The sequence below is a fragment of the Hemitrygon akajei genome, chromosome 4 (assembly GCF_048418815.1).
Source record: "Hemitrygon akajei chromosome 4, sHemAka1.3, whole genome shotgun sequence".
Taxonomy (NCBI): Eukaryota; Metazoa; Chordata; class Chondrichthyes; order Myliobatiformes; family Dasyatidae; genus Hemitrygon; species Hemitrygon akajei.
Genome location: NC_133127.1, coordinates 162,570,475 through 162,596,068, shown reverse-complemented (window position 1 = coordinate 162,596,068; position 25,594 = coordinate 162,570,475). Strand labels below are relative to the sequence as shown.

The following is a 25,594-nucleotide window of genomic DNA, read 5'->3' as shown; positions in this document are numbered from 1 at the left end:
CAGGTTGGGAACCCATAGTCCAGAGTATCAAGATACCTCCCTCCTCTAATCCTACTATCACCCATGTCCTTCTTGCTGAATAACAGTAACAAGGACTGCACCTACTTCCTCCTAGTTCCAGCCACACATTCTCTTCATGATTCTCGAGTGGATCTACTCTTTCCCTGTCTACGTTCTTGCTCCCAAAATAAACAATACTATCTGCTATGACCCATGGCCCCTTTTAGTCCTCGAAATTCCTTTATTTCCCATTTGATTTTGGTTTTGCAGCTCTTCCATCTGCTTCCTTTTCTTTCTTACTAGACTTGCAATATGTTATCTATCGTCACATGAGCCTGCTGATCCTGCTATATATAATCAGTTGGCCATTTATTAAAAGCTCTCATGTCAGATGTGGATTTACCGCTAAACAGCTGCTCTGGACCTAACATTTCCCCAGTTCCTGCACGATACTGTTCTAATTGGCCTTCTCCCAACTTAGCAATTTCACCCATGGGCAAGTCTTATCCTTATCCATAACTGTCTTATAACATGGAATGACAGTCATTGTTCTCCACATGCTCCTTCACTGGAGCTTCAATCACCTGGCCATGCTCATTCCCTCAGTGCAAGGTCCCCTCCCTAACTGGACTAATCGATATATTGTTTGAAGAAGCCTTCCTGGATGCACCTAATAAAGTCTGCTCCATCTAAGCCCCTGGCACAAAGAGAGTCCAGGAAGTTAAAATCACCCATTGCAGTAACCCTGGTTTGTATCTTTTAATGATTTGTCTGCATGTCTATACTCATTGGCTGTCAGCATAACGCCATCAAAGTGATTGTATCTTTCTTATTCCTGAGTTCTACCCCTTTGGCCTTGCTAGATGACCCTTCCAATATGTCCTCTCTCAGGGCAGACGTGATGTTCTCCCTGATCAGTAATATAACTCCCCCTTTTTACGTCCATCTGTCGTATCTGAAATACTGAACTGCAGTTCTTTGCTTCTGTTTTTGAAATGGCTACAGTGCCATAGTTCCATGTACTACTCCAGGCTCGAAGATCATCTGCCTTACTCCTTGCATTAGAGTAAATACGCCTCATACCATTACTGCTATTGGGTTCATTATCATGTCTCTGCCTTTTTTCATATTAGAGATTCACCTGATTTAACCTTTTCCTTCCCAATTGCTTTACCTGCTGACATACTCGGGTTCTCATGCCACTGCCGTACTCGCTAAAATTCTCCCAAGCAGGATGGGTAAACCTTCCTGCAAGGAGATTGCCATGGATTCAAATGTGTATATTTTACAACATCTTCTTCAAACTTCCGCACAAGTTTGTCAGGAATGGTTTATGGATGAAATTCAAACAATGAAAAGAAATATTTTGGTCAGCATGTGACAACATAAATATTTTGTCGGCTTTACTATAATATGTTGAACACCAAAGAGAATTTTCTTACCCTTATTAATGTATTTTCTTATATTTTAGGTTTGGATTGTTTGGCTGACCTGGAAATTCAAAGATGAGTTGTAAACCACTTGCTTATTTTGGACGCCAGCTCTTCCGCCGTAAATATGTGGACTGCAGTACTGAAGAAACCAGGCTTGCCAGATGCTTAAACACACTGGACTTAGTTGCACTTGGCGTTGGCAGTACCCTTGGAGCAGGTGTCTACGTATTGGCTGGAGCAGTGGCCCGTGAAAATTCTGGGCCTGCCATTGTCATCTCATTCTTAATTGCAGCTCTGGCCTCTGTGCTTGCAGGACTCTGTTACGCTGAGTTTGGTGCTAGAGTCCCACGAACAGGTTCTGCTTACCTCTACAGTTATGTTACAGTTGGGGAACTTTGTGCTTTCATTACAGGCTGGAATCTAATCCTTGCTTATGTCATTGGTAAGTACAGTATTGCTTTAGAAATGTACACACTGAACTTTCACCAGTGTGAAAACACCACCATTTGTGGATGTGTTCAGATACCTACGTGATAGAACAGGACCAGTGACTTTCTTGGCAATCCTATCGGGTAGACAAAGGCTTCGGGTTTGATGCCAGTTAATGGTCTCAGCTGTGGAGTGATACTGGCTAACTCTGCAAACTGTCTTCTCCAAAAACTCCCTTCCAGAAAGAGCTATAGGGCTATTAAATCATCCTGAAGATTTCTTCCCCTGTCAGTTAATCTGATCAACCCTCAATCTCACTTTGTCTATGACCTCAGTTATACTGTAAACACTTTAAACCAATTTTTATAATGTTCTATACATTGTAAATACATGCTGATATTCGCGTATTTATGCACATTTTATTGCATTAACCTCTAATTTATTTTGTATAATTCTTTGTAATTGTTGATTGTTTTTAGTTGAATATTGCACTGCACACCATAGTAAATTCCTACATATAAACGTATATGGTGAATAAAGTTGATAGTTGAGGCAGTTCTGTGATTGAGGCTAGAAACGAGTATATGTGAGTGAATCTGAAACAAGTACATTCAATGTGACTGGTGTTTTCGCATGAGGAGCCTGTTGATATCATTGTTGCCTGTTGTTTTGGTGCCCCTTGTCCTTCCGTTGTCCTTTTGTGCTTCTGCTTTTCCTTTGTTTCACTATGCCCTTTTGTTACTCTCTGTTTGCTCCCCTTTCTGCTCTCCTCCTTCCTCTATCTGCTTCCTCTTCAATTTCTGGTTTGCTCAAAGGTAATTCTTGCCCTGCAGAGTGGCTGCATAGGATGTATTCTGTATCCCTGTTTGGCTCTGTGTTTAAGTAAAGCCATTGATCTAATCCCAGTATTGTAGAGTGGGTGAAGGAAGTGGGAACTGAAATTTTTGTGTTTGACTGTTAGGTTACTTATTTGGAAGAAGAAGAATAGCCCTTAACTCGGCAGTGCAGTTATCGGGGCACTGTCATGACAGTGTTTCCGTAGCAAGCTATTCTTGTTTTTATGAGGCCAAGTTGCTAGCTCAACACTCGACCCGACTTGGATTCGAACTTGGGAACCTTCGCTCCGGAGTTCAGCGCTGATGTAATTACGCCACCAAGCGGGACTTACTTATTTGGAATTTGTATCTTTTTAGGCAACTCCTAGACCTAAGTGGCTTAGAGAGAAGAGGTGTTTGGACACTTGTTTATCTGCAATTTGAAATTTGCTGTCTGTTCACCAAAATTGAAATTGGGTTTAGTATAGCTGTGTCATTTCTGCTTTTGCAGTAGTTGCAGGTGGAGTGGTGCTAATACCTCGGATTCTGATGTGGGATTAGCTCACTGAGAATGAAGGCCGCAAGGCTTTTTGTCCAGATGTAATCTCAGGAAATCCAGTAATACGTGGAAGTGAAGCGATGAAGGCATTAGCTGCTGAACTTCAGAATTTTTGAAAGCTGTCTGACTGGGGCTTTCAGTATTACATTGGGAATAACTAATACTTGAGACCAGATGGTTAAGTTAATTGATAAATTCAAACTTGCATTTTACTACTGCCGGACATAGCAGGTCACCATTGTGCTATTTTTAGTGCTTGTTAGGCTTTAAGGACATTAGAGCATAAGAAGTAGTAGCAGGAGTTGGCTATCTAGCAGGTTGAGCCTGCTCTGCCATTCAATAAGATCATGACTGTGGCCTTAGCTCCACCTACCCACATTTTCCCCAAAACCCTACTGTGCAAATTCCCTACTGTGCAAAAATCTAATTATGTCTTAAATGTATTTAATGAGGTAGCCACTACTGCTTCCTTAGGCAGGGAATTCCACAGATTTGCTACTCTCTGGGAAAAGCAGTTTCTGCCCCCAAATCTCGTCCCCTAAATTTTGAGGCTATGTCCCCAAATTCTAGACACACTTCTCAGTGGAAACAACTCTCCTGCCTTTGTCTTTTCTATCACTTTCATCATTTTATGCTTCTGTGAGATGCCCTCTCATTCTTATGAGTTCCAGTGAGTATCGTCCTAGGTGACTCAGTTGCTCCTTATAGCTTAACCCCCTATTCTTTGGAATCAACCTCATGAACTTCCTCTGCACTGTCTCTTATGTCCTTCCTCAAGCAAGGAGACCGAAACTGTATGCAGTACCCGAGCTGTGGCCTCACTAGTAGTCTCTAGCAATAGAGGCCAACGTTCCATTTGTGATTTATAGACAAGCACCCCCAAGTCCCTCTGCACAACAGTAAGCTGCAATTTTTCACCATTTAAATGATATCTTTTATTTTTAGATCATAGAACATAGGAACAGAATTAGCCCATTCAGCCCATTGAGTCTGTTGTGTCATTTGATCCTGGCTATTTATTTTTCCTCTTAACCCAATTCTTCTGTCTTATCTCTGTAATCTTTGATGCCCTTACTAATCAAGAACCTATCAATCTCCTTTAAATATGGCCAGTGACTTGGCTTCTATTGCCACTGATGGCTGTGAATTCCACAAATTTATCATCCACTGGCTTAAGAAATTTCTCTTCACTTCTGAGAGGGATGTCTTTCTTTTCTGAGGCTCTGCTCTCTGTTCCACAACTCTCCCACTGTTAGAAACATCCTCTGCATGCCCACTCCCATCTTGGGCTTTCAGTATTCCGAATTTTCCATCCAAAGTGGATGTCTTTGCATTTACCAATGTTGTATTCCATCTGCCAGATCTTTGCCCACTTAGTTAATCTATCTGTAGTTCTCTGCAAACCCTCTGCGTCCTCACCACAATTTGCTTTTCCATTTAATTTGATGTCATCAGCAAACTTAGATACACTGCATTCGGTCCCCTCTTCCAAATCGTTAATGTACCATAAGACCATAAGATATAGGAGCAGAATTAAGTCATGTGGTCCACCAAGTCTGCTCCACCATTTCATAATGGGTGATCCAATTTTCCTGTCAGCCCCGATCTCCTGCCTTCTTCCTGTATCCCTTCATGCCCTGACCAGTCAAGAATTATCACCCTCTGCCTTAAATATACATTAAGATTTTGCCTCCACAGCTGCCTGTGTCAAAGAATTCCACCGATGGACCACCTTCTGGCTAAAGAACTTCCTCCTCATCTCTGTTCTAAAAGAATGCCCCTCTATTCTGAGACTGTGTCCTCTGGTCTGCCACTGTAGGAAACATCCTCTCCACATCCACTCTGTCAAGGCCTTTCACCATTCCATAGGTTTCAATGAGGTCACCTCTCATTCTTCTGAATTCCAGTAAATACAGGCCTAGAGTCATCAGACGCTCTTCATATGACAAGCCATTAAATCCTTGAATAATTTTTTGTGAAGCTCCTTTGAACCCTCTCCAGTTTCAGCACACCCTTTCTAAGATAAGGGGCCCAAACCTGCTCACAATACTCCAAGTGAGTCCTCATTAGGGCTTTAAAAAGTTTCAACATTACATCCTTGCTTTTATATTCTGGTCCTCTTGAAATGAATGGTAACATTGCATTTGCCTTCCTCACCACTACCTCAACCTGCAAATTAACCATTAGGGAATCCTGCACAAGAACTCCCAAATCTCATTGTGTCTCAGTTTTTTGTATTTTCTCTCCACTTAGAAAATAGACAGCCCTTTAATTTGTTTTACCAAAGTGCATGACCTTGTACTTCCCAACACTGTATTCCACCTGCTGTTTCTTTGCCCATTCTCCTAATCTGTCTGAGTCTTTCTGTAGCCTCCCTACTTCCTCAAAATTACCTGCCCCTTCACCTATCTTCATATCATCTGCAAACTTTGCAACAAAGTCATCAATTCCATCATCCAAATCATTGACATATAACGTAAAAAGAATTGGCTCCAACACAGAATATCACGGTTATAATGTACAGTACATCCTGAACAGTAGCAAGCCCAGCATTGATCCATGCAGCACTCCACTCACTGCTGCAGACTACAGATGCCAACGAGAGAAATACCCATTTATCCCAACTCTCTGTCTTCTATTGGTTAAGCAATCCTCTATCCATGCTAATTCATTAACCCCCAACTCCATGCATCCTTATCTTCTGTGCAGCACTTTACTGAACACGTACTGGAAATCCAAGTGTAGAACATGCATCTGTTCCCTTCTATACACTGTGCTTATTATATCGTTAAACTCCAATAAGTTTGTCAAACAGGAACTGCCCTTCATGAATCCACACTGCACCTGCTTGATGGAACCATTTCTATCAAGGTGTCTCACTATTTCTCAATGATGGCTTCAAGCATGGACTACAAATGTTGAGCTGCCTGGCCTATGTTTACCTCTAAACATGAGAAATCCTGCAGATGTTGGAAGTTCAAAGCAACACACAAACTGCTGGAGGAACTCGAGCTGAACAAGCAGCATCTATGGAAATGAATAAACAGTCGGTTCCAGGCGAAGACCCTTCTTCAGGATTAGAAAATAAGGGGGGAAACCCCAGAATAGAAAAGGTGGGGGGGGGGAGAGGGGAAGGAGGATGGCTAGAAGGTGGGTAGGAAAGGTAATGGACTGGAGGAAGGAATCTAATAGGAGAGGAGAGTGGACCATAGGAGAAAGGGAAGGAGGAGGGGACCTGGAGAGAGGTGTTAGGCAGGTGAGGAGAGGTAAGAGGCCAGAGTGGGGAGGGGGAGGTTTTTTTTTTAACCAGGAGGAGAAATTGAGACTTATGCCATCAGGTTGGAGGCTACCCAGACGGAATACAGGGTTTTGCTCCTTCACACTGAGGGTGGTCTCATCATGGCACAAGAGGAGGCCAAGGACAGGAATGGGAATCGGAGTTAAAATATTTGCCCATCAGGAAGTTCTGCTTTTGGCAGATAGCATGCAGCTGCTCAATGAAGGGGTCCCAATTTATGACTGGTCTCACAGAGTAGAGGAGGCTGCATCAGGAGCACCGGATGCAATAGACAACCCTAACAGATTCGCAGGTGAAGTGTTGTCTCACCTGGAAGGACTCTTTGGGGCCCTGAATGGAGGTGAGGGAGGTGGTGAATGTGCAGGTTACCTGTCTGTAGTTACCCCTCTTTTCCCTAAATCCCTTTTTAAACATTGGTGCTTCTATTGTCTTACTATCTATCAGTTCATTAAGTGGGTAATTGGAGCATGCGCATTGGTTTCAGGAAGAGCCAGTTAACCTTGGAGAAGTGGACAGCTGTAGTATGTGAAGTTGGGAATCCCAGACACTTCTTGAAAGAAACATGGGATTAATTGGTTGCTGACTATAACGGCTCACTGGTATCTCGCTTAGTGTTCAACATGTTACTAAGGTCAAGAGTACTAATAGCATGCAATGAAACACCATGGTTCAGTGTGTTGAGGTTGCCTCTGACAACTGGTAATGTGAGTTGGCGGTGAGGTGGTGGATCAAGGGAAAGCAGATTGTTCCCTCTGCACTCGGGCAGAGCTGTGTCCTTCACCCTGGGTGCTGAGGATTGGCAGCACCTGCTGTATGGTTTTGACAGATTCTCCAGTCTCACTCATTCAGTTGGATGTGATGGCAACTGAATTAGGCAGGGTGCCAGTGTAAGTAAATGACACTTGTTTATTTTAACCAGAAGCTATCAGCCAATAGTGTAATATTGTTGAAAGGTAGAATTGTACAGTAGGAAATTGTACAAATATTGATATAACGTGTTCTGTTGTATCCAAGTCCAGGCTGTCTTGCGGATCTGAGACGTCGTTCTGTCCACTGGGTTCAAACGTCAAAAGTTAGAATTGTAATCTCTAATTTTTTTCCACAGTTGAGGCATCTTGAATTTATTTTTGTGAGTAATTTGCATATATTTACATTGAAGCCATTTAGATAACCAGAAATTCCAGTGTCATATTTTTGCTAGTGTGCATATTATTAATATAACATAGAGATTGCTATTGAGTTCTGAATGATCATTTCAATATATTCTTGGCATTAGTCTAATGTCACACAATTTTACTTTAATGAATGGTGCAAATAACAGTAGTTTTCCTTATTTAAAAAAAAGGAAACAGCAGAAATATATTTCCAAAGGTCAGCTTGTGTACTTGCTCTGAAATATTACTTTAGTTATTGTAGCCTGCATGTGAACATGTTGAATTAGAGAGGAAAGCAGCTTAATTGAAATATCTGAATTCCTTGACATACTTTCATTTGCTTAACTTCCCTTACCCATAAGAGGATGTTAATTGAAGTTTCTGATGTGACGTTTGTCAGTGTTTGTTTCTGTCCGTGCAGGTACTTCAAGTGTTGCGAGAGCATGGAGTGCGACATTTGATGAGCTCATCGGCAAACACATCGAAATGTTCTGCCGTCAACATATGACTATGAGAGCCCCGAGTATATTGGCAGAGTATCCCGATATCTTCGCTGTATTTATAATATTACTGCTGACAGGCATGTACCCTTTTTGTGTAGTCTTATTGAGTTAGCTACCTCAACGATGGAGAGACTGGACTTAAGCAATCTAACCGTCTGTAATTACAAATGCAACTGAACGGGCTTGACCAGATGTTCAGGATTCTGTTAATTAATAATGTTGTATGGAAATTAAGGAAAGGTTTTTTACATTTGCAAACATTGCATTCATGTATCTGTATTGTAGACCCTGCTGTATTGTCACTGCAGGCTTTGGTTGAACCAAGCGAGACTAATTTACTTAGTTGTTCATGCAGTGGAAGTTTGTTTTCATTCTGTCCATCCCTACTCTTCTTCTCTCCCTCCCCCCTCCTCCCCTTGGCCCTTCAAGCTGAACCGCCCAAGCAACCCCTGATTTAACCTTGGCTTACTTACTGGACAATTCACAGCTCCACTTAACCGGTACCTCTTTGGACTGTGGGGGGGAAACCGGAGCATCTGAAGACAACCACGCATTCAATGCGTTGGAACGTTCAGACTTCTTCCAGATGAAGCCGGAGCTAAGCTCCAGTCTCTGATATCCCGAGCTGTAATAGCATCACACGGACAGCTGTGCTACCCTGGCACCAGCTACCATGCATGTGCAGCAGGCAGTTCGCTTGTAATTGCCTCCGGGATGGTGATGAGCCTCTGTTTCCTCTTGGTAAAGTTGCTTCCATGGTGCTGTTAAAGCTGGAGTTCCTGGAGTTTGACTCTGTGTGACTCTACTTGACCCGTTTCAAAGCCACTAATGCAAAGATAGAAAAGTGCCTTTGGCTTTATACTTCATTCCCTCACCCAACTTTAAAAAGGCTGTGGGTGAAGCTGCAGTTGGATCCACCCAGTGAGTTCCCTGTTTATACATTGTGCCATGAAACCTACCACTGTGCTGGTTCCACTGGACTGAAATCAGTGTGAGATTGGGCTTTTTTTGTACCTGGTTCAAGTCTCAACAGTATCCTTTGTTTCCATTAAAAAGCAGAACAAGGTGTATGAACTCAGCAAGTCAAGCCGGATCTGTAGACTAGGAAACCACTGAATAATTTGATGATTATGTAATTTCACCCTGTTGCTGATATTCCTTTGGTTACACTCATTGCTCCGCCACCTTCTGGGCAATTCAGATGAACTCGTTTTCCCTCTTTTTCGGTTTTGAGAAATAATCTTTGACATGAAACGTGAATTGACTTTTCTCCTCCCAAAGGTTCTGCTTGACTGGCTGAGTTCTCCCAGCATTTCTGTTTTGGTTTTCGATTCCTACAACTGCAACTTTGTTTTCCAAAGTCTCCGTGTCAAGAATATCACAATTTAAGCTTTTAGAAATTACATTAGTTGTGGCCTTTTTTTTGGATATACATTTCATTTATGTGTAGGTGTTCAGAAGGATATGAGAAATGCATTTTTGGTTAATTTTCAACCTTGTAGCACGTTTCATAGTCATGTTAGGTTTAACATTCAGAATTATTATATTTATATCTGGCCTTTTGACAAATGATTTGCTATCAGATAGCTTGAATTGAACAGCTTAAAACTTAAACCTTTCTCAGAAGATATTTTTTAAGCAATGTTATTATTTTTATATAAAAGCCCATACTTAAGCTGCCTGTCTTCTTATTTGTTCAGGGTTATTATCCTTTGGCGTGAAAGAGTCTGCAATGGTGAACAAAGTCTTCACTTGCATCAACATACTTGTGCTGTGTTTTGTCATGCTGTCTGGTTTTGTAAAAGGTTCGCTGAAGAACTGGCAGCTCAGTGAGGACACCCTGATGAATGGGACAAACGGTACTGACTGGGAGAAGTGAGTACAGAAGTACCCATTTTCACAATGATTAACTTGGAAGTACTGGAGTGTTCCGGGCTGCCGTATCAGTGACACTGACGAGCAGATGGGAGATGTCGAGGAGGAGCAAGCATGAGGGATTGAATGCTACAGATGCCGGCAGGGAAATGTATAACCACTGTGAGAGGTGAAACAATCTGTTAACAATAAACTGGAGAGAGAGGAAATATGAATTACAGTATACAGAGCCCACAAGTGAGGATACTACAGCAAGCTAGTGAAAGACCAAAGAAGGTGACATCAGGAAACTGGAGTAAATTAGCTGGTGTTGGCTTCACGGTAGTGTAGCAGTTAGTGCGACGCTATTAAAGCTCAGGGCTTCAGAGGTCAATTTCAACATCATCTGTAAAAAGTTTGTGTGTCCTCCATGCAGAGCTTTCTGTGAGTGCTGCGGTTTCTTCTCTCAGTCCAAAGACATATCAGCAGGTTAATTGGTCATTGTAAATTGTTCTGTGATTAGACGAGGAGTTAATTTGGAGTTTTCTGGGTGGTGCAGCAGGGAGGGATGATTCTGCACTATTGTTAAGTAATAAATAAATAAAATAAAATGTGTTGTATTAGATAATCTCATGACTGAAATTCATTGGGCAGAAATTGATGGCAATTCTAAAAGATCTGTTAGGCAGGTTTCAGTGGGCCAGTCAATGCCTTGTTCAGAGACATGGAGCTGGGAAATTTTGCCACAGTAGCTAGTACGATACTGAACAGGCCTTGCATACGTGAATGTGTGGGGGAGGGGGAGCACTCTCCTTTATTCATGTTACCATTGTGAATCTATCAGAGGAAATCTGAGAGGGCAAGTTTTGAGACTGCGGAGAAAAAGTTCAACGAGTTGGATGACAATGATCTAACTGGGGGGTAGTCTATCCAGGGAGTTGGCCTATCAGTGGTCTATCTGGGTGGGGTGGTCTGACGGTGGTCTATCTGGGGGGGGTGGTCTGACGGTGGTCGATCTGGGAGGGGTGGTCTGACGGTGGTCGATCTGGGAGGGATGGTCTGACGGTGGTCGATCTGGGGGGGTGGTCTGACGGTGGTCTGTCTGGGGGGGTGGTCTGACGGTGGTCTGTCTGGGAGGGATGGTCTGACGGTGGTCTGTCTGGGGGGGTGGTCTGATGGTGGTCTATCAGGGGGGTAGTCTGATGGTGGTCTCTGGGGGTGGTCTGGTAGTGGTCTGTCTGGGGAGTGGGGTCTATCATTTGTCTATCTGGGGGGGTGGTGGTGGTCTGTCATTGGGATCTGAATGGGAAAGGAGGTGGAAGAGAATGTTGTTGACATGGTGGTGTGAACACAGAATAAGTGTGTTGGCTGGAGTTAGATTTAACTGAACACTGGAATGGGCCTTGTGGTTGAGAGATGAGCAGCTTTGGTGGTCTTTTGGCTGGTGGTATAGTTGGTACTATTACCCCTTGAAATATATATAAAGGTGATAAAAGCAAGCAGGTAATAATGTTCAGCCCTTCCTTGTTGGGAAATTGTGAAGCCCCTTTTTACCAGGTGCCTCTAGAGAAGCGGCTCGTTAACCCCTCGCTAATGGCCACTGGACTCAGCAGTGAGAAAACCACCTTTCTCAAACTCCATACATCTAGGTTCAGTATGACTTGTGTCCCACCAAAACCGGGGAGTTGGGGTGTCTCGACCACCTAAACCCTGACCTCTGTATAGATACCGCACCTGTGCGATTAGCTGTCAGCAAGAAATAACAGATTGTACTCTGCACACAGTTATGAAGAACGTTTATTTACAAATGTCAGATTTATCAAACAATTAGTAGGAAAATATAAAAAAGGGTCCAGTCCAGTTAACCCAATCCAAATGTGCACACAAGCTGGAGCTCATCTTGCAGTTGTCTTTAACTCGCGAGCTGGACCCACAGTCTGTACACACCACCTTCCAAATGTCGCTCAAAATCCATCTCGAACAAATGGACTCCCCCACGGGAATATTGGTCCTTCCTCCTCAAAACCATTCATCTGCATCAAGCATTTTGTGCGACAGGGATGGCATCCTCCCCATCTTCCCTCTAGTCTTCTCCTAGCTTCCGGCAAAAAGACCTCGACCCACACCAGTGTCCATCACAGAAACCTCTAGAACCTCCCCCCAACTGCACCATCGTGATTGGCTGACGCAATATTCCTAAATTGAACAACATAGCTCCTTATCTTTAGCTCAAACCCAAATATGCTAAAAGCAAAACAGACTGCTAAAACAAAATATGTACAGCCTAGCAGAAAAAATATCAACCCGGGCGTTATACTTGATTTACAAACAATTAAATTTTATTATGGTGTTGATTAAACATAAGTATCCTGCCAATTTACTGGTCATTAGGTTCAGAATGACTGAATAACCACAGCTGTTTGTTCTACCCACTAGTTCAGCCACTCACTCACCACCCTATAGCTCCCAGCATCATATCCCCAGCTTTGCATTTACCACCTTAAGCAAAAGGCTGTTAAGTTTAAACAAGCTTATACATTTGTCTGTGGTACAGGCCCACTGCTACTCCTGCCAGTTTGGAGATCTCTTTTCAGGACTGCAGGAACATAGATTTCTGAGCTCTGATCACAGTACACTCGTGAACTTTCTTGGTACCTCTGTTTAATATTCTTGTTGGCTTGAATTGAGCACAAGATATGACATGACTGGAGATCTGTGCAGCTTTCGGTGGGTTTGAAGGAGTGGGGAAATGGAGCCCTGTTTGGTTTAATGAGAGCGAGGCAAACAGCAACTTTTGAGCAGGTGCTGAACCATTGGAATTTCTGAGCAATAGGATAGCAGAATTTGGAATTTTGTTTAACCGTTAAATGCTCTGCACAGCTATTATGTTACTCAGAATTCCAGACTGCTGATTCACTAACTCAAATTCCTTGTTTTTCTCTTGTAGTGCGACTAAAGAAGAAAATAAATGGAATTATGGTGCTGGGGGTTTTATGCCCTATGGGTTTACAGGTGTGCTTTCGGGGGCCGCCACCTGCTTCTATGCCTTTGTTGGATTTGATTGTATAGCCACTACAGGTGAGATGAAATGTTCTGAAACTTCGGCATCTTGATAAACCAAACCATTCCACTTTGGGTGATCGTTAACTGGCCGCAAATTTCTGATCGCTATCGGAACAAAAACTGCCCTTGTTTAGAACCATTCACTGCTGTGCGATGTACTATCTATTAGTAAGGCACTGACAGTACATGCTGTAAACACTCCAGTTATAGGCATTAATGCCCTGTCTTATTGGCTGTGAAGAATTCACGAGTGGTTAGTTGCATCTTGGAGTAGAAATTTCTCCTTGTTATATGATCTAAATGTGTGAAGTAGTAACACAGGCATGTTTGAACATGGAACAGTACAGGCCATTTGGTCCACGGTGTTGTGCTGACCTTTTAACCTACTCGCCTTGGTAGCATAGGGGGTTAGCGTGACACTGTCATAGTTTGGGCCACCAGAGTTGGATTCCGACATAATCTGTAAGGAGTCCGTGGGTTGTCTCCGGGGAATGCGTGGGGTTTCTCCAGGTGGTCTTGTTTTCTCCCACAGTACAAAGGTGTACGCTGGGAGGTTAATTAGTCATTGTAAATTGGCAAGAGTCTAAAATTGGGGTTTGTTGGGACGGGAATGACCTGTTCACACTGTATCTCAAATAAATAAATAAAATTAAGAGCATCTTAACCCTCCCCTCCATTTTTATATTGTCCATGTGCCTGCCTAATGTATCTGCTCCTCCTCCCAACACCCCCAGCAACACAGTCCATGCACTCACCTGTCTGTGTATAAAAATAAACTGGCCTCTGACATCTCCTCCATATTTCCTTTGACATCTCCTCTGTACTTTTCCTCCAATTTCTTTGGAGCAAATTATGCCCCCTTATATTGGTTATTTTCACCCTATGAAAGCGTCTCTGGCTGTCCACTTAATCTAAGCCTGTGATCATCTTGTACACCTTTATCCAGTCACTTTTTGTGTTCTTTCAAATTCCAAAACATTTGTTTTTAGAAACCAACCTTAAGCCTTTCCCAGTTAGTATTTTATTTCTTTCTGGCATGTTATTATAGAATCACAGCACAATATCAGGCCCTTCAGTCCAGTTGATCCATGCCAACCAAGATGTCCATTCCAAACTTGTTTTATTTGCCTACGTCTGGCCCATATCCTTCTCGCCCTTCCCTGTCCATGCACCTGTCCAACCCCTGTGTTAAAAGTGTCATAAACACTTCCTCTGACAGCCCATACCACCTAGTGTGTTTATTTGGAACAAAAATGCTGCCCCTCAGGTTAATAATAAATCTTCCTCTCTCATCTTAGGCTTATGCCTTCTACCCCAATGTTCATGGAGTACCTTGCTCATCTCCTGTGGCTCCGTACCTGAATTTTCAATTGGGTTTATTCTCTCCCTAGTTACTCTATTTCCCGTACCTGAATTTTCAGTTCGGTTTATCCTCTCCCTAGTTACTCTATTTCTGCTACCTGAATTTTCAGTTCGGTTTATCCTCTCCCTAGTTACTCTATTTCCCTTAAACTCTTTAGATTCTCCTCTTATTTTTTCTGCCAAAGCTATCATCTTAAGATTCGGATCTATGAAGCTTTACCACAGTAATTACTTCAGTAATTTAGTAATTTCTTAAATTAATCAATGTTGCCCACATCTTTTGGGAACATGGAAACACAAGATACTGCAGATGCCTCACCCTGAAATGTTGACTCCGTGGATCAGGGGTGGCAAACGTTTTCATAAGTGTGTGCCCAAATTGACGATCTTAGTTATCTTAAATACCTTTTGCATCCCATGATAATTGTGAGCAGAGATTATCATTGATTAATAAATTAGTAATAATAATTATGGATTTTTAAGGAAAAAAGTTTGAGCCCTGTTGTTTATTTGTATTAATAAAAGTATAACAGATTGAAATAATGAAGCATTTTAGAAAGCTTGTTCAGAAATTAACATCAAGGTGGCACTTTTTGTAAGAGACATTGCACAGAAATAATATTCCAAGATATTATGAATCTCATTTCTCCCTTCACTTTGTATTTTAGGTGAGGAAGTAAAAAATCCGCAGCGAGCCATCCCCTTTGGAATCGTTGCTTCCCTTTTGATCTGTTTTGTTGCCTATTTTGGAGTGTCGGCTGCTCTCACTTTGATGATGCCGTATTACTTACTGGACAAGAACAGCCCGTTGCCAGTCGCTTTCAAATACGTGGGATGGGATGGGGCAAAGTATGCTGTCGCAGTTGGCTCACTCTGTGCCCTCTCCACCAGGTACTTGGACAATCTTATTCCTAAACCGGTCATTGCTTGCATGGATGCAGAAGGATGCAAAAGTTTTCTTTTAGAAATATCGACATTTAATCTGCACAAATGACTAAGTAATCATTATGGGCATGGACAATTCACAAAGAAACAGCTCAATAATTTGTACTTGACTCTTGAGTTCACTGGCACTTATTTGCTTCGTTACAGATTGCACTTCCTCTATTTAAACACATGTTCACGTGGTCAAGACTTTGAAATCAGTTGAACCATTTGGCCAAGTTGGCAATGCATTTGTAATTTAGTTTTTTTTTGTGTTTAGGACATCTAGTATAACTGTACTTTTTAGTACATGTTCTTGCACGTTTGGTGTTAGCTAAGTGATAGAGAATTGGCAAGTACAAATTGCAGTCAAATTCTTAAATTTGGGCTTTTTTCAGCACAGTTCTCGTATGAAATGTTGAGACTTGCCGTTGAAGGTAAATCTTGCAGCTTCCTTCCGGAGATGTGTTGCATAGAGTTTTGTAGCATTTGAGCGCACATCAGGAATTAAAACGCGGGGCTCAGCGTGTTTGACATGCTGCAAGTTGTTGGGTGCTTCTATGAATGGAGACAATTTCTCTCTCTCCTTTTATAATGAGTCTGCAGATAATTGGGCAGTAGTTAACACCAAGAGTTACCTAGTGCACGTCTTCCCTACTATACCTGTGTTCATTTGTATAGGATATTTGCAGTTATAGATTGGTGGCATTGATTGACATTGCAGTCATGTTTGCCTTTGTGTTGAGCAGTTGCTCAGCATGGCAGATCTGTAACAGGCCACTACTTACTACACAGCTAGGCCTCTCTCAGCATCCGGCTTACGGTGCCTGGTAAATTGCTGTAGAAGATTATGCTGATTCATTGTGTGATTCCACTGCCCTCGCTGTATATAGTTCAGAGTCAGGTTTAATATCGTTGGCATATGTCGTGAATTTATTTTTCATTTTGCAGTAGCACTACATTGCAATATACAATAATAAAACTATAAATTGCAAGTATATATATCTTAAAAAATCTAATTAATTAATTAGTGCAAAACGAGAGGGAAAAATACTGAGTTAGTGTTCATGGGTTCATTGTCCATTCAGAAATCTGACGGTGGAGGAGTAAAAACTGTTCTTGAAACATTGAGTGTGCGTCTTCAGGCTCTTGTACCTGCTTCTTGATGGCAGCAATGAGAAGGCGGCATGTCCTAATAATGGAGGCCACCATTTTGAAGTATTGCCTTTTGAAAGTGTCCTGGATGCAACTTGTATATAAAAAAAAAACCCAAATTAAATATACTTATTTATAGTTTATTATTATATATTGCAATGTATTGCTGCTGCAAAGCAACAAATCTCATGATACATATGCCAGTGCTTTAAAACCTGATTCTGGTTTGACCTCTGCTCTGTACTGGGACGCAGACCAGGAGAGTGAAGACTTGTTCTCCCACTGGATGCTGCTCCTTGCATTCAGAAAGTCGACTTTTTTGCACATTTCAAATCTTGCGGCAACACAACATAGGAAGTGACCTTCAGTTCAGAATAATGTGACTTTAGTCTCAGCATTAGTGATTCTAATACCACAGCCCCACAATCCCTATCACTAACTCGCTCTTGTGTCAGATTTCAGGTACTTCCAGTTTTTTTCTCTGTATAATCCTTTATAAAAACAAATGCTGGAAAGGATTAGCAGGTCAGGTGGTATTTGTGGAAAGAGAAAGTTTTTTTTAACCTGTCTCTATACAAGTGGGTGTAGTTTACTTTGAGTGTGTTGCAGGAAATCTCTCCTTGCTCCATGTACAAAACCAAGGCCATCAGAGACACATCAAAGAACTAGAGCACAAAACATTTGACTCTCTCCACAGCTGCAGACTGGCCTGTTCCTGTTCCTTCTTTGCAAATTATCAGTATCTGCAATTTTCTTTCCCCTTTAAATCCACTTTTCTTGAATGGGAAGCTTGCTGAGTATAAATTTCTGGGCTGACTTTGCAGGGTAGTACTTCAGGGTGTGCTGATGAGGTGAGTCTTCTGGCCCCTCTCCTGCATCTTTAGTAGTAGAGCAGGGAAAATATCCCTGGTCTCCTGTCTCCTGTCCAGTTTTATCCCTCAACTCTGATAGGTGTGGTTATATATTCATTAACACATCACTTTTTTTTTTACGATTTACTACAATGCTATGCTTGAAGTTGTTGAAAAGCCAGTGTTTTCAATTATAGATTGAATTATTCTCAAATGCTGCTATAGTCTTTAATTGCTTGCTCTGACTCTGTAATGTGCTCAAATTCCTATGCGTAGAAGATTCATTTGCATTTCCCTCGCACTTGCAGATTTCATCTTTTGCCTTCCATTTTACACCTCTAGAAATGGTCATTGCATAGTCAATCGGTCACATCTTCTGAGTTTTAAATAACCAGTGTTGTGTCATCTTGACATTGTGGTCTAGTGTAGAGAGCTTTCCTCAGTGCATAGCTTCCTGGAAAATCTGTGCCTGTTTTGGAACAGTATGATTCCTGTATGATGTGGAGGGACAGTGCAAGAAAAAATGTGCGGCTTATTCTGTACGTGATTGGTCTAGAGTCACTGAGGACCACCACCAAGATGGACTGCAGGTTTGAATATCAGTGTGCCAGTCTTGTTTTAAACTGCAGCCTGACCACCACAATGGAAAAGTAGTTTAATATGGCCCTCGTGCTGGTTGTCTAGTGGATCCTTCAGTTTCTGCTTGAGGTATACAAGCCATTTTCACTGAAAGGTGAAGAAACAGCTTTAAAGTCTCAACTCTGTTTTAGGATTTGTAGCAGCGTGCAAATGATGCACCCCCCGTGTGGCCCGGGCACAGTGTGGACAATGGTGACCCCAGTGTGGCAGGAGTGCTGATATTTTTGTAACTTCAGCGATTCCTGTTCTGGGACTGAGATTGGGGCGTATAACATATTGTTTCACTAAAAGGAGGAGGACCACTATTTATTGTCCAGGTTGTGACCATTGTAAATTGACTTACTTAAAATTTATGAGATTTAAAATTTAAAACACATTATTTTTCTGCCCAGTTTTGTTATCCAAATGTCTGAAACCTCTGCAGTACTGAGGTCCTGAGCTTTCCTCAATTGCTGTACTCCAACATTAGGTCAAAGTTCTTGAAGAGCAATCCATTCTTTATATATAAAGTCTGTTTACAAGTTTGGTCACTTTTCTTTGGTACCGCGTAAAATGAAAGCTGTCATATTTGATCAAGTTTCCTATCTCTGAGTAGCTTATGGATGATTTATTTTCCACAAAGTGAAGAAATAATTTGTAGTTTCCTAAATGAGGCATTTAACTTGTGTCTAGTTTCAGTGTAACAGCATAAAATAAAAGAACATCCCCTAATTGCCGCTATGTTCACTTAAAGTACCAGAGCATTTCATGCTGTCTGACCAGCAAGATGACAATTTTCAGCACATTTGAGAATATTTATTTTGAGCTCAGTAATGTATTTTAACATTCCTGTGGCTGTTTCAGGGATGTTGTTTGTAATTATTTGCTTGTAAGTGATAACACAATACTAACATAGGGTGGACTGTGTTTCTCTGTTAGTCTTCTTGGCTCCATATTTCCAATGCCGCGTGTAATTTATGCAATGGCAGAGGATGGGCTGCTGTTCAGGGTGCTGGCCCGCATCAACGAAAGGACCAAAACGCCACTGATTGCCACAGTGGTCTCAGGGGTGGTAGCAGGTAAGGATTTATCACAAACACAAGTGTCAGGGGAAGTGAATGTATTGTGCCAAATGTGTGATTTCATGGTCTCTGGTTCAGTGGAACTGCTAGGAACATTTCCCCATCACTGTGTGCAGCGGCTTCCCCCCCATCTCTCAGAGTCACTCGCTGAGTGAATGAAGCATTTGATCTGTAAGTTCTCCCTTAACTCGCTGTGAAGCAATGTCCGCTTTGGTATTTCTTTACAGCTGTATCAGAGCAGTTGTCGGCGTGCACACGTTCACATTTTGCCACTTGGTGTCTGGGGTGTCACACCCGTCACAAGCACATTCTCTAATTCGGATTGCCTGGATATCAGACTTAAAAACTAATATTAGAATCATTGCAAAAAGTGGAAAAAAGTCAAGTGGTTCCATCCTATCGGAGTCCTGAAGCAATTTGGTATCCATGTGTTTACTTTCCCTGTAAATTCAAATCATACTGTCTCACAATCACCATCTCCCTTGCAGCTTATTAGGTTCACTGATCCCCTTGCCACGGATCTTGTTTGCAATGGGGCGGGATGGTCTGCTGTTCAGATTTTTGTCGCGTGTAAGTGAAAGAAAAGTCCCAATAGTTTCAACCATTGCAGCTGGGTTACTCTCTGGTAAGCACTGAATTAAGTTCTCAGTCTGGACTGCAGTGGATTTTTGAGTGAATAACATTGCATTGTGACTGCGCAACTAACCTGTGTGAGTATGCAGATAACGCTTATAATAGGGAGAATTTGTGTGTGATAACTTTTGAATTTATTCATATTAAAGATAAAAATCCCTATTGTATTTTCCCTTGAGATTAGCTTCATTCTAGGCAGAGTTCTTTAATAGAACAGAAAAGTCTGCCCTTTGATTTCACAGACGCAGCCAGTGCCCTTAGCTGGTATCAGTAAGGACACTTGCAATTGGTGAACCCTCCCTCTAGAATGGGTGGGAAAATCTAGTCTGACCAGCTCAATTTCCCTTCAAACAGTGATAGTTTAAAATATCAGGGATTCTTAATTTCTAGCTACTTGTTTGGGCTTTTGAACTGACTGATTAACAGTTACTTTTGTCCTTTGTTAAGTTTGCATATTGTAATCTTTTGTGGGTTGGTTATGTGTTGCTTATGGTTAACTATTTGGGATTGGTGTTATTTATAATTTTTTTTTCCAATGCACATGGATGTAGTGAATATTTTCCTCACAGTACTAGTTGGTGATCGAACTTGAACAAAAGTAAATCTTTGTGGAAAATGTGACTGCATACTTCTCGTGAATCTAGGTTGTACTTGCTGCTTCAGTGGGATGTCAATTGTAAAAACTGCCTTCTACTGAAGAGCAAGTGACTCATTTGATAGTTCAACCAACTCCACAACCAAAAATACCTTTGCTCTTTTTCAGATGGTGACATTGCATAATGTCTGTTTGGTTGATAAACTGAAAATAAAATTAAAAAAAGAATAATTGTGCAAAGCATGAGACGTCTCAATAAGAAAGAATGCTTATACAAACCCCATTTCCAGAAAAGTTGGGATATTTTGCAAAGTGCAATAAGAACAAAAATCTGTGATGTGTTAATTCACGTGAACCTTTATTTAACTGACAAAAGTACAAAGAAAAGATTTTCAATAGTTTTACTGACCAACTTAATTGTATTTTGTAAATATACACAAATTTAGAATTTGATGACTGCAACACACTCAACAAAAGTTGGGAGAGAGGCATGTTTACCATTGTGTTACATCACCTTTCCTTTTAATAACACTTTTTAATCGTTTTGGAACTGAGGATACTAATTGTAGTAGAATTGCAATTGGAAATTTTGTCCATTCTTGCTTGATGTAAGACTTCAACTGCTCAACAGTCTGTGGTCTCCGTTGTCTGATTCTCTTCTTTATGATGCGGCATACATTTTCAATAGGAGATAGATCTGGACTGGCAGCAGGCCAGTCAAGCACACGCACTCTGTGTCCACAAAGCCACACTGTTGTAGCCTGTGCAGAATGTGGTCTGGCATTGTCCTGCTGAAATAAGCATGGACGTCTCGGGAAGAGACGTCGCCTTGATGGCAACTTGTGTCTCTCTAAAATCCTAATATACGCCTCAGAGTCAATGGTACCTTCACATACATGCAACTCACCCATGCTGTGGGCACTGATGCACCCCCATACCATCACAGATGCTGGCTTTTGCACCTTTCACTGATAACAATCAGGATGGTCGTTTTCATCTTTGGCCCAGAGAACTCGACGCCCGTTTTTTCAGAAAACTAGCTGAAATGTGGACTCATCTGACCACAGCACACGGTTCCACAGTCTTTCAGTCCATCTGAGATGAGCTCGGGCCCAGAGAACTCGCTGGCGTTTCTGCATAGAGTTGGTGTATGGCTTCCTCCTTGCGTAATACATTTCAAGTTGCATTTCTGGATGCAGCGACGGACTGTGTTAAGTGACAATGGTTTTCCGAAGTACTCCCGAGCCCAGGTGGCTATAATTGTCACAGTAGCATGACGGTTTCTTAGGCAGTGCCGCCTGAGGGCTCGAAGATCACGCGCATTCAACAGTGGTTTCCCACCTTGCCCTTTACGCACTGAGATGTCTCTGAATTCTCTGAATCTTTTCACAATATTATGTACTGTAGATGTTGAAAGACCTAAATTCTCTGCAATCTTGCGTTGGGAAATGTTCCTTTTGAACTGACTAACAATTCTCTCACGAATTTTGGCACAAAGGGGTGAGCCACGACCCATCCTTGCTTGCAAAGACTGAGCCTTTGATGGACGCTACTTTTATACCCAGTCATGATACCTCACCTGCTACCAATTAGCCTGCTTAATGTGGAGTCTTCCAAACCGATGTTACTTGAATATGCTGTGCACTTTTCAATCTTCTTTTAACTCTGTCCCAACTTTAGTTGAGTGTGTTGCAGCCATCAAATTCTAAATTTGTGTATATTTACAAAATACAATTAAGTTGGTCAGTAAAACTGTTGAAAATCTTTTCTTTGTACTTCTATCAGTTAAATAAGGGTTCACGTGAATTAACATATCACAGATTTTTGTTTTTATTGAATTTTGCAAAATATCCCAACTTTTCTGGAAATGGGGTTTGTATATAGACACAAGTATTCTTGCTACCATGTTTAGTAAGGTTGAATTCCTGCTGTGGTTGTTCAGCTCGCGTCTCCCAGTAGTATTTGGCATAAGAATTCATCATATAAATATTCAAACTACTGTTAAAATATAATTGCTACTTATTTAATGTTGTATAAACTCGTGATTATGAGAATCAAACATTCTTCATTTTGATCATATTCAATGTCACTTGTTTGCCTGGTTTCCCAATTCAGAATTCCTAAAGTGCTTGTTTGTAGTGTGTTTAAGATGCAGGCAGCTTGCACAATTGCTGTTACTCTATCCACACAAAGGATAAAGTTAACCTGCAGAGTCTGCTTGTGTTACCCTAAAACCATGGACTAATTCTGCCGAGTGTTTTGAGGTTATTGCTCTGTCTGCTGAAACTTTAGAATTGTATTACTCTTTTGCTGCAGCTATCATGGCGTTCTTGTTTGACCTCAAAGATCTTGTGGATTTGATGTCAATTGGGACCCTTCTTGCCTACTCTCTGGTGGCTGCTTGTGTCCTGGTGCTCAGGTAATTTAAAAGTCTTATCTCTTCAGGTCAAATGATCTCCTTTGTCTTTGGATCAGTGCTGTCCTGAAAGTAAATTTGTACCCAGGTCTGAACATAATGCCACTCAACCTCTAACCCTCTAAATAAATGGTTACTTTACATGAGCAGGGCCACTATCTGAGACCTTAGGGCAGTGCTGTTTGGGTCTGGAGGGGAAGGGATGTGACAAGGTTGCAGTCTGCTGATGCATCCAGGCGTGGGCACTTTCTGTTGAGAGATTACAGTAAACTTTTTTTTTGCTTCCTGGAGACAATTACAATCTGTGCATCACCTCATTGCTAATCCCAGCCGAGGGAATCTGGCCTGAAAAGAATGTTGACAGTTCCTTAAAATTAATGCCAAGACAGATCAGTGTATTTTCTACAAATACAACAGAGTAGACTCTTGTGTTAAGAAGGTGGCTTAAAAAGAATTTTGAGCTAAATAACATGACCGATTTTCCCCATTGCAGATACCAGCCGGACCAATTTTCTAATGCAACATATCAAATGGCAAACACGTCTGAGGATGCAGATATAACTGAATCAGCCAGTACAAGTGACTCGCAGGTAGAAGTTTTACCAGGGAATGATGAAGAATTCTCATTGAATGCATTGCTTTTTCCTGAAAACTCACTCCCTACTCAGCGATCAGGATCTATAGTTAATATTTGTGTGAGTTTAATTGGTAAGTGTATCATATTTCTCCTTCACTTAAAATTTGCCATTTTAATCTAGACCTTCATTATTCGCAGAGTCCTTTTGCTGTATAAAGAGTTTTGCCTTTGGAACAGTCAGGGGTAGATAAGCTTACTCCAAAAAGCCTCTTTATTTCCCTTTGCAAAGAAGAGCTCGTCTATAAACAACGATAATTTTCTTGGGATTGACGAAGGAGATCTGCCCTTGCTGTTTAAATGCAGCCAGGGCCATCACATGAAATGTCTTTGACTTGAAACATTAACTCCTTTTTCCAGAGATGCTTTCTAAACTGCAGAGTGTTTCCACTTAAACTTTTATTTCAAATTAGCAGTGTCTGCAGTTTTGATTTCTGTAGTTGGTTGTGTTCAGTAACAGTAAGTGTATATGGGCAGTCATCATGCCCAATTTCAATGCTCCAAAGCTAAGTTAATGTGGTCCAATACTTCCAGCAAGTGGTGGGTGTATAGTTCTTCATGCATTCTTCCATTATTGAAAACCATCAAAAACATACATAACTTAGTGCTGTATCCCTCCTAAAATGCATGCTCTTGTCATTTGTACCCTTCACACTAGATTCTGTATATTATCTCTACCTATCTACAGATGGAATTAAAGGATGTGTTTTTCTTGTGTGGAAATATGGAAGTGAAATTATTGGAGAAGGTTCTTAGGGGCAGGATTTTTTTGTATTTAGAAAACCGTGGACTTCCTGGGGATAGTCAGCATGGCTCAGTGTGGGCGAGGTCCTGTCTTACAAATTTGATTGAGTTCTTTACAGAAGTGACAAAGATGATTGAGGGTAGGTCAGTGGATGTTGTGTGCATGGACTTTAGCATTTGACAAGTTCCCTCATAGTAGGCGGATCCAGAAGATTAAGGGAAATGGGAGCCAGAGCTGGCAGATACGTTGGGTGCAAAATTGATTTGGTCACAAAAGGTAGAGGGCACAAATGGAGAGATGTCCTTCTAACTGGAAGGCAATGACCAGTTGTATCACAGCAGGTTTAGTTCTTCGTAATATTGATTTGGACAAAAATGTAGGTGGTCTAAATAACAATGTTGCAGATGACAATTAGAGTTGTGGTTAGAGAGGGCTTTTCAAAGGGTACAGCAGGGTGTAAATGATTTGGAAATTTGGGCAGAGAAATCACAGATTGAGTATAACTGGAACAAGTGTGAAGTAATGCATTTTTGGTGGTCAAGTGCAAAAGGAAGTTGTATAGCAACTGACAGAACCCTTGGAGTGTCAATGTACGGAGGGATCTTGTGCAAGATTATAGCTTCCTAAAAATGGCAACACAAGTGTGTAGGATGGTAAGGAAAGTATTTGGCCTGCTTTACTTCATAGCTCAGGATAGTGAGTGTAAGTCTTGGCAAGTCATGCTGCAGCTGTTTTAAAATGTTGATTGGGCTGCTTTTGGAGTATTGTGTCTGTTTCTGGTTACTGCATTACAGAAAGGCTGTTAAGGCTCTGCAGAGCTTCACTGGGATCTTTGCATGAATAGAGTGCATTAGCTAGCTACAAGGAGAAGTTGGGCAGACTTTGTTTTCGTTGAGGGGTGACCTAATGGAAGTACGTAAGATTCTTTTCTCAGGGTAGAGATGCCAAATACTGAAAGGTTGTTGGTTTAAGGTGAGGAGGAGAAAGTTTAAAGGAGATTGGTAAGGCTGTTTCATTTTTGATACAGTGGTAAGGGTCTGGAATGCACTGGCATGGGAGGTGGTAGAGGCAGATTGTTAGCAATGTTTGAGGCATTTAGACACATAGATATAGGACAGAGGGATTAGTGTTGTGGTTGGGTTCGGTATGTTCCTGTAGTTTTTGTAGCTTCAGATTGGCATAAGGGATAAAGTATCTCTGAAGCAGCTATTATAAAGAAAAATTTATTATCAGAGTACATACTGCATATGATTCTTTTTCCTGCCAGCATTCTCAGCAAATCTATAGAGCAGGAGCTGTGAACAGGATCAATGAAAGAGCGAGAGCACAGAAAACAGCAAACTGTGCAGACGCTGATATAAATAACGAGAGCATGAAATGACCAAATAATGAGTTTTTAAAGTGAGGTCGTTGGACGTGGGAACACCAGAAATAGCATGAGTGTTGTGCGAGACCTGAGGCACTTGTACCT

General features: G+C 41.5%; 1 protein-coding gene across 5 annotated transcripts in view; it reads left to right on the top strand.

Moving 5' to 3' along the window:
* The window catches only part of LOC140726877 (high affinity cationic amino acid transporter 1-like), a 70,083-nt gene that overhangs the window by 27,746 nt on the left and 16,743 nt on the right, over positions 1-25,594 (top strand). For 4 of the 5 annotated variants that reach the window (XM_073043835.1, XM_073043836.1, XM_073043834.1 and 1 more), the window contains 8 exons: positions 1,472-1,875; positions 8,110-8,268; positions 9,892-10,066; positions 12,993-13,123; positions 15,139-15,361; positions 18,958-19,097; positions 22,645-22,747; positions 23,238-23,452. In XM_073043835.1, the coding sequence (XP_072899936.1) occupies positions 1,506-1,875; positions 8,110-8,268; positions 9,892-10,066; positions 12,993-13,123; positions 15,139-15,361; positions 18,958-19,097; positions 22,645-22,747; positions 23,238-23,452 (1,516 nt within the window). In that variant the 5' untranslated portion in view covers positions 1,472-1,505. Of the gene's footprint in view, positions 1-1,471; positions 1,876-8,109; positions 8,269-9,891; positions 10,067-12,992; positions 13,124-15,138; positions 15,362-18,957; positions 19,098-19,588; positions 19,726-22,644; positions 22,748-23,237; positions 23,453-25,594 lie in introns of all 5 variants that reach the window. The other variant, XM_073043838.1, reaches the window with a different exon arrangement.